The sequence below is a fragment of the Mandrillus leucophaeus genome, unplaced genomic scaffold (assembly GCF_000951045.1).
Source record: "Mandrillus leucophaeus isolate KB7577 unplaced genomic scaffold, Mleu.le_1.0 Scaffold1010, whole genome shotgun sequence".
NCBI classification, from domain to species: domain Eukaryota; kingdom Metazoa; phylum Chordata; class Mammalia; order Primates; family Cercopithecidae; genus Mandrillus; species Mandrillus leucophaeus.
In genome coordinates this window covers 551102-560182 of record NW_012098211.1, presented here as the reverse complement: position 1 = coordinate 560182, position 9081 = coordinate 551102, and the positions used below count along the sequence as shown (strand labels likewise).

Below are 9081 nucleotides of genomic sequence, written 5' to 3'. Positions count from 1 at the left end.
TCTCTTAGAACAAAGAGAGGTGTAAGCCAGTGTGACCTTCCTTGGATTAGGCAATGGTTTCTTAGATAAGACACAAATCATAAACAACCAAAAAAATGGATAAATTGAACTTCATCAAAATTAAAATTTTTGTGCTTCAAAGGGCTATCTAGTAAGTGAAAAGACAACCCAAAGAATAGGAGAAAATATTTGTAAACCATATCTCTGATAAGAAATTAATATCCAAAATATACAATGAACTCTTGCAACTCAACAACAAAAATTCAAAAATGGGTAAAGAATTGGAATAGACATTTCTCCAAAGATGATATATAAACAGCCATAAAGCACATTTTTTAAATGTTCAACATCATTAGTCATTAGGGAAATGCAAATCAAAACCACAATGAGATGTCACTTCACATACACTAGAAAGGCTTTCATAATAAAAAACACAAAAGATTACAACGGTTGTCAAGGATGCCGAGGAATTAGATCCCTCATACATTGCTGGTAAGAATATAAAATGGTGCAGTCACTTTGGAAAACAGTGTGGCAGTTAAGAGGTGAGACCTTTTGGAGATGATTGGATCATGAGGACTCTGCCTTCAAGAATGGATTAATCCTTTCATGGATTAATGTATTAATGGGTTAATGGGTTATCACGGGAGTTGGTTAGCTATCAAGAGAGCAGGCCTGTATAAAAGCCAGTTTGGGCCGGACATGGTGGCTTACACCTGTAATCCCAGCACTTTAGGGAGGCCGAGGCAGGTGGATCACCTGAGGTCAGGAGTTCCAGACCAGCCTGACCAACATGATGAAACCCTGTCTCTACTAAAATTACATAAATTAGCCAGGTGTGGTGGCACCCACCTGTAATCCCAGCTACTAGGGAGGCTGAGGCAGGAGAATCGCTTGAGCCTGGGAGAGAGAGGTTGCAATGAGTTGAGATCACGCCACTGCACTCCAGTCTGGGCAACAGAGCAAGACTCCGACTCGGAAAAAAAAGCCAGTTTGGCTGTTAGTGTACCTTCTATCTCCATGTGATGCCCTCCACTGCCTCAGGACTCTAAAGAGTAGCCACTAGCAAGAAGGCCCTTACCAGATGCAGCCCCTCAACCTCGGACTTCCCAGCCTCCAGAACCATAAGAAATAAATTTATTTTCTTTGTAAGTCACTCAGTCTCAGATACTCAGTTATAGAAATAGAAGATTAAGATACCATATGACCGAGAAATTCCACTCCTAGGCATATAGGTAATACTCAAGAGAATTGAAAACATATGTTCACACAAAAACTTGTACACAAATGTTCATAGCAACATTATTCAAAATAGCCAAAAAGTGAAAACAACCCAAATGTTCATCAACTGTTAAGTGGATGAACAACAATGTGGTATATGCGTACATTAGAATATTATTAACCATAAAACGGAAGGAAGGAATGATATCTGCTACAACATGAATGGACCTTGAAAACATTGCGCTAAGTTAAGTTAGACATCAAAAGCCAGATAATGCATGATGCTGTTTATATAAAATGTCCATCATAGACAAATCTAGAGACAGAAATTGATGAGTAACTTCCAGGGATATGGTAGGGGGAGGAGTAACTGCTAATCGATACAGACTTTCTTTTTGAAGTGATAGAAATATTCTGGAATTAGATACTGGCAATGATTGCACAACTTTTTGAGTATACTAAAAGCCACTAAATTGTACACTTTAAAAGGCTAAATTTTATGGTATGTAAGTTGTATCTCCATTTTCAAGTCTATTTAATGAATCTGGCATAAGATAGGACCAGAAGGCTGGCCAGTAGAAGACACCTCACATCTCTGCTCTCCCCGTATGGCCCCAGTTGCAATCATCACTCAAGCGTACCATCACAACAGCCTCCTTGCTCTCTTCCCAAAACCTTGCCAGATCATGTCACTCGCCTTTGGGAGTTTCCCACTGTCCACGTGTATTAATCATGCCTTTTCATTTTCTGTATTTTCTGATTTTTTGACATCTGAGGCCTTTCTGATTCTGGAGAGATTGCCCCTCCCAGGAATAGCCAATTCCTAGGGACAGTAAAGGGCTTGCCTGCAAGTGCACCTTCATATGCAAACCATTCAATCGGAAGCCCATCCCACAACTACCTCCCTTGTTGGGCTTTCACACTCTGAGCCACTGTCTCCCTGCCTTAATCACCCCACAGCCAGATGATGCAAAACTAGAGATAGCCCCTACACCCAAGAGCTCACTTTAGTTATTTACACTGGCCAATCCTAAGCCTGCCTAGCCTGCCTCTCCTTACCCTTCCCCAGGAAATCACAATAAACACTCTTGCCCATGTTTTTGCCCATGTTTTCCCCCACTCCCTCTGCCTCCTGACCCACCCTGGCGCTTCCCCATGTGGCCCTGCATGGCCTGCCGTGTCTCCTGTCTCTAGGGACCTGTGAGTAAAAACATCTTCCTTTACAAGCCTCATTTCTAGGCCTGCATACCCAAATAAAACAAATCCCAGGCACATAAGCACCGCCCTCTAAACTTAGCTCCACCTCCCCTTTCCCACCTAGCTTCTCACCAACCTGACACTCCCCAAACTCTCACCACCCCACACTTCCTAGGCATGACATGTTCCTTTGTCACCAAGCCTTTGCCCATGCTGGAGCCTCCACCTAAGTCCCCTTCCCAGTCTTTTTGCTTATTCCTGTGTCACCAGCAAGCCTCACCTCATGATACCCCTTCTGGAGACCCACTAGGACAACCACGTTGTATGTGCCACGTCCTCCCTCCAAGCCCTTAGTCTATGTATCTGTCTGCTGCTCTTCTTGATGAGTTTCTACAGGATGAGGACTGTGATTCCTCATCCCTGGATCCCCAGGGCTTAGCACAGAGCCAGGAAATTATTGGCAACTCAGTAAAGGTAGAATATGAGACAAGGTCACACCCTGTTACCCAGGCTGCAGTGCTGTGGCACAATCATGGCTCACCGCAGCCTCAACCTCCTGGGCTCAAGCAATCCTCCCACCTCAGCCTCCCGAGTAGCCAGAACTACAGGTGCATGCCACCACCATGCCTAGCTAATACTTTTTATTTTTTTGTAGTGACAGGGTCTCATATTGCCCAGGCTGGGCTTTTATTTTTTTAATACAAGAAATATCCCTGGCCAGGCGCGGTGGCTCACGCCTGTAATCCCAACACTTTGGGAGGCCAAGGTGGGTGGATCACCTGAGGTCAGGAGTTTGAGATCAGCCTGGTCACCAGTAGAGACTGGTGAAACCCCGTCTCTGCTAAAAATACGAAAATTAGCTGGGCATGGTGGTGGGCACCTGGAATCCCAGCTACTCAGGAGGCTGAGGCAGGGGAATCACTTGAACCTGGGAGGTGGAACTTGCAGTGAGCCAAGATCTCACCATTGCACTCCAGCCTGGGTGACAGGGCAAGACTCTGTCTCAAAAAAGAACAGCAACAACAACAAAAGAAATATCCCGAACAGGCAGGTAAGCTCTTCAAGGATGAAGCCTAACTTACCCTCTAAATTCTTAGCAGGACTGAGCACACAGACGGGCCCCAGTAAAGGCTGATGGGGTGGCTGAGTGAACAGAAATGACGACTGAGCAAACCAGCAGTGGGAAGAGGTGGGTGGGGAGGCACAACTGGTCTCCCTGCCTGAGGCACAAGCTCTACTCACACTGTTCTTCCCACTCTCGCTCCTCTCTCTCACTGGCTTGGCAATGCAGCTGAGCCTGCTTCAGGGTCCAGTAGAGCTCCTTTGCCCTCTGCTCTTCCTGGAGGCGAATCTGCTCTTCTCCTCGCTTCCTCTCCTCTTCCTCTTTCCTCTGAAATGTCATGGGGACAGAACAACACGAGATGACCACAACATTTCAGAAAAACAAGAAAGAAATACCTCTGGGATTCTGCAGTGGGTGGGGCTGAGAGTGCAGCAGTGGCCTCTCCAGCCTCAGTCCCTACATGTATGAAATTGAAATTACCCAGGAGTCCCATAGACAGTTGTTTTGGATAAGCACATAAATTGTCCCTTCTGGTCTTAAAGCTTGAAACTTCTATTTGTTTTATTTGAATTGCTTCCTCAGGAAAGGATCCCTCAGGCCTCCCAAAAAGTATCAAATTACTGAAACTCACCAGATCACCACAACCAGACTATGAGACGCCTGACCCCTCAATGAGATGATTGCTTCCTAGCTCCTCCCTAGTTCCTGTTTTTATACACATTGTTACATTTCTTACCTGCTACATAAACCCCTAGTTTTAGTCAGTTAGGGAGATAGAGATGGATTTGAGGCTGAGCTCCCATCTCCTGTGCTGCAGCACCTGATTAAAGCCTTCCTGCTGGGCAATACTCATCATCTAGGTGATTGCCTTTCTGTGCCGCAAGCAGCAAGACCTGGATGGAACCCTGGTGTTTTAGTAATAAAGTGGTGGTGATCATGCCACCCAACTGACAAGGTGGTGGTGAGGAGAAAATGGGTGGAAACAGGTGGAATGCCACAGACTACTACACAGCCATAAAATAGAATGAAGTCATGTCCTCTGCAGTAACATAGATGCATCTGGAGGCTGTTACAGTAAGTGAAAGAACACAGAAACAGAAAACCAAACACTGCATGTTCTCACTTATAAGTGGAAGCTAAACACTGGGTACTCATGGACATAAAGATGGGAATGACAGACACTGGGGATTACTCTAAGTGGGAGAGAGGGAGAAGGGGAATGACTGAAAAAGTGCCTATTGGGTACTATGCTCACTACCTGGGTCATGGGTACAATCATAACCCATACTTCATCATCACACAACATACCATTGTAACAAACCTGCACATGCACCTCTGGAATCTAAAATAAAAGTTAAAAAAAAAAGAAAAAAAAAAGGCTGAGCACCGTGGCTCACGCCTGTAATCCCAGGACTTTGGGAGGCCGAGGCGGGCGGATCACCTGAGGTCAGGAGTTCAAGACCAGCCTGACCAACATGGAGAAACCCCATCTCTACTAAAAATACAAAATTAGCCAGGCGTAGTAGCGCTTGCTCGTAATCCCAGCTACTAGGGAGGCTGAGGTAGGAGAATTGCTTGAACCCGGGAGGAGGAGGTTGCGGTGAGCTGAGATCGTGTCATTGAACTCCAGCCTGGGCAACAAGAGCAAAACTCGGTCTCAAAAAAACAAACAAACAAAAAAACAGAAAAAATAAGATCCAGTTAACTCAGGAGGCACAAGAATGGCTTGAACCCAGGAGGCAGACGTTGCAGTGAGCCGAAATCGTGCCACTGCACTCCAACCTGGGAAGGAAGGAAGGAAGAAAAGGACGGAAAGGACGGAAAGGAAGGAAGGAAGAAAGGAAAGAAAGGAAGGAAGAAAGAAAGAAGGAAAGAAGGAACGAAAGGAAAGAAAGAAATGTGGAACAATGTGTTAACTCCACATCTTACTGCAGAGGTAAGAGGACTCTGTGCCATCCTGGCTGGGCGCGGTGGCTCACGCCTGTAACCCCAGCACTTCAGGAGGCCAAAGCGGGCAGATCACCTGAGGTCGGGAGTTTGAGACCAGTTGGCCAACATGGTGAAACCCCATCTCTACTAAGAAATACAAAAATACAAAAAATACAAAAATACAAAAATTAGCCGGGCATGGTGGCGTACACCTGCAATCTGAGCCACTCAGGAGGCTGAGGGAGGAGAATTGCTTGAACCCAAGAGGTGGAGGTTGCAGTGAGCTGAGATCGCACCATTGCACTCCAGTCTGGGTGACAGTGCGAGACTCCATCTTGTAAAAAAAAAAGAAAGAAAAAAGAAAGAAAGAAAAAGAGGACTCCGTGCCATCCTTAGGTGTACTTTCATTTTGGAGGAAGAGGGAGGAAGGACACAGTGAGGGGCGCCTGGTCTCTTCCTGAAAGCCCGTGAAGCAGGGTATGATTATGTCTTAACCTTAAGTCTGGATAAAGTATCTTAAAGAGAAAGTATATTTGAGGGCCCTAAATCTCCCATTTCTGTCCCACTCCTGAGCTCTAAAAAGGTTGTGTCTGTGTGTATTTTCTTCTACCTTTGTTTACATCAAAGTAATATGTATGTGCTAAATATGCATTATGGACCACAGGCTGCTAATGAAAATCAGCAGTCTCTAAATAACTTCACCAGAACCCAATCCAACCAAACTTAAACCAATGCTGGAGGCCACCATTTTCAACTATGTTAGCTGTTCCTTTGTTGGGCTATGTCCACAAGTCTGATTAATGCTGCTAATCCTTGGTTTATCAATTTATCAATCTAGATGTTAAATCTTGCCTTTCTTTTTTGGCACATGCATATTTAGCACTTACATTTCCCACAGGTGAACACCCATACTCCATACTTTTTCTCTCCTCAGCCTCACAATAAATTTGCCTCATAATTTGTGGTTAAATCAATAATCAGCATCAAAATAGTTTGCTGCAAAGCCAAATAACATGCTATTTTCATCAATTCCAAAAAGTACATTTTTTTTAACTTTGTAACATCTCTGAAATTTGGATGTGTTTTACAACTTACTGCTTGCTTTTTAATAAGCAACAATTTTTTCCTCTTAAATAATGATATCTTTTGCTATTAATGGTAACTTAAATTCAGTAAAATATGCTAGGTATGGAAGCCTTTTCTTTCCAGTCCTTTTTTCTGGTTTTTCCTGGGTTAATACATCTCGAAGCTGAATATTGAATTTTCCCAAATTTTTCCCAGATGTAGTAAGTCATTCTCTGTGTTTAACCAAGTGCTTTTTCTTATAACAGACAATACAAAAGTTATTTTTCCAAGGGACACGCCACCCCGGGTGCCATCTTTTTTTCTCCCATCTGCACTGGTTACCACCTAAGCCTCCTCTCCATCCACCCACCAACGACACACCTCTCAACCTTCCTTGAGTTGGAGCCCCTGCTTCTTTCTTGAACACTCCGCCATTTTGCAGCAACATTTAGCACTTCTCAGCTAAGAATGCATAGAGACACTTTCTGAGTCTTGTCTGAAAATGTCTATATGCCACACTTACATGTAACTGCCAATTTAGCTGAGCACAGAATTTGATTAAAAATAATTTTCCTGCAGAATTTTAAAGACTTCTTTGTCTTCTATCATCCAGAACTACCATTCTGATTCTCATTCTTCTGCACAAGGCATTTATTTTTCTCTCTGGAAGCCCCTGAGGTCTCTTTAACACCAACGTTCCGAACTTTTTAATATGATGTGCCTTGGTGTGGATTTTCTTGCACTGATTGTGTTGGACACTTGGGGGTACTTTCAGTCTGTAGCTTTTTATCTTTCCAGCCTAATTCATCTTTGCTTAGGATTTCTTTGATAATTTCTTCTCTTCTCAATTCTTGTTTTTCCTTATAGAGCTCCTATTTGTCAGATAACGGTTTTCTTGAGTTGATCTTCTAACTGCCTTATCGTTTTCCTCTCTTGCTTTCCATCTGTTGTCTTTTTTTTTTTTTCTTCTTCTTTTTTTGAGATGGCGTCTCACTGTCGCCCAGGCTGGAGTGCAGTGGCACAATTTTGGCTCACTGTAACCTCCACCTCCCAGGTTCAAGCAATTCCTCCCGAGTAGCTGGAATTATAGGCACATGCCACCACACCTGTCTAATTTTTGTATTTTTAGGGAGACGGGGTTTCACCACATTGGCCAGGCTGGTCTCGAACTCCCGAACTCAGATGATCCGCCCGCCTCAGCCTCCTAAAGTGCTGGGATTATAGGCGTGAGCCACTGTGTCCAGCTCCATCTGCTGTCTTTTTTGTTCTACTTCCTGGTTGATTTCATTGACCTTATCTTCCAAACCTTCTACTGAGTTTTTTATTTCAGCTATCACATGTGTAATTTCCAAGCTCTCATTCTTATTCTTTGGTTGTTCTTTTCTCTTCATTGCATCTTGCACTTGTTTTATGAATGCGATAACTCATTTCTCTGAGGATTTTAGAGCTTTTTCTTCCCACGTACTCTGATTTAGGTCTGTTTCCTCTGTGTGCGCGTGTGGTTTTTTTAAGTTTGATCTGGTGCCTGTCATACATGTGAAAGGTTTTCCTCAGCTGTCTGATGTTCCCTGACTATTCATATTCAAAAGAGAAGTAAATATCTGAATAGGAAACTCAGAGAGCATGCTCCAGGCTTCATTGAGAGAAGGACTTTGCTCTAGGGCAATCGTAGGAGGAACCAGCCATGTTGCAGGACTCTCAGATGCAAGTACCTAGAGGCCCTTTCTCTGAGATTATTCAGTGTCTTCTCCTCTGTCCTTCCTGGGTGGTATCATCCGCAGCATTCCAGGAATTGGAGGGGAGCAGACTGCAGGCAGGACTGCCCACAGCAAGCAAGGCTCCTGGCCTAAGCCCCATGCTTCACAGAAACCCATGCTTTAAAGCACCTTCTTGTAAATGTCCTCCTCAAGTCTCCCCTCAGGACTGGCCAGAAATAGTCAGACCCCCAGGGTGTCCAACTAAGGTGCCCTAGGCCCAGAATAGGTTCTACATGAGCCTGACTCCCTGTTTCTTTCCTTCAGGGTGCTCTCTGATCATCTCCCTTATCAAGGGATTGAGCAGATGTCCCAAAGAACTCCAGGATTCCTATTTATGAAATCATCCTGGGCCCCAGTGTGGGGGTCCTGGTTCCAGAAGGGTAGCGTAGCAAACAGATGAATCCTGCAGGCCAGCACAGTATTTTTAGCACAGGATCACATGAGATTGGGTCACCAGAATAGTGCTAAAAGGCTGATTTTATGTGACTCAGATTTTTAATATAAACAAAGACTGCAAAGGGAAATATTTGCCAGCTCTGTATACCCTAGGGGCAACCCTGGCTGCAGGTCCCACCATTCAGAGTTCAGACCTCTCCTTAATCTCCCCATTTCCCTCCTGCTGCCTTTACTCTGCCTGATACCCCAACACCCCAACGTTGCCCTTTCAACTTTCCCTCTTCTTCTGGCCAGAGGGAGGGAGGTGGTAGCCTGGAAAAAACAGACGAAAAAGTATTTGGTGAACAATTAGAAGAAGTCGCTTACCTTCTTTAGCCCTTAATTCCCAGCTCTTAGAGAGTGGATCATAAGGAAGTCAGAATTTTGTCTATTTTTAGCATTAAAAAATTAATC

The 9081-nt window shown here is 44.3% G+C and overlaps 1 protein-coding gene across 1 annotated transcript in view; it reads right to left on the bottom strand.

Moving 5' to 3' along the window:
• The window catches only part of SH2D4B (SH2 domain containing 4B), a gene marked incomplete at its 3' end in the record, with an annotated part of 68607 nt that overhangs the window by 11968 nt on the left and 47558 nt on the right, over positions 1–9081 (bottom strand). The window contains exon 4 of the mRNA XM_011975834.1: positions 3661–3808. Coding sequence (XP_011831224.1) covers positions 3661–3808 — 148 coding nt within the window. The remainder of the gene's footprint in view (positions 1–3660; positions 3809–9081) is intronic.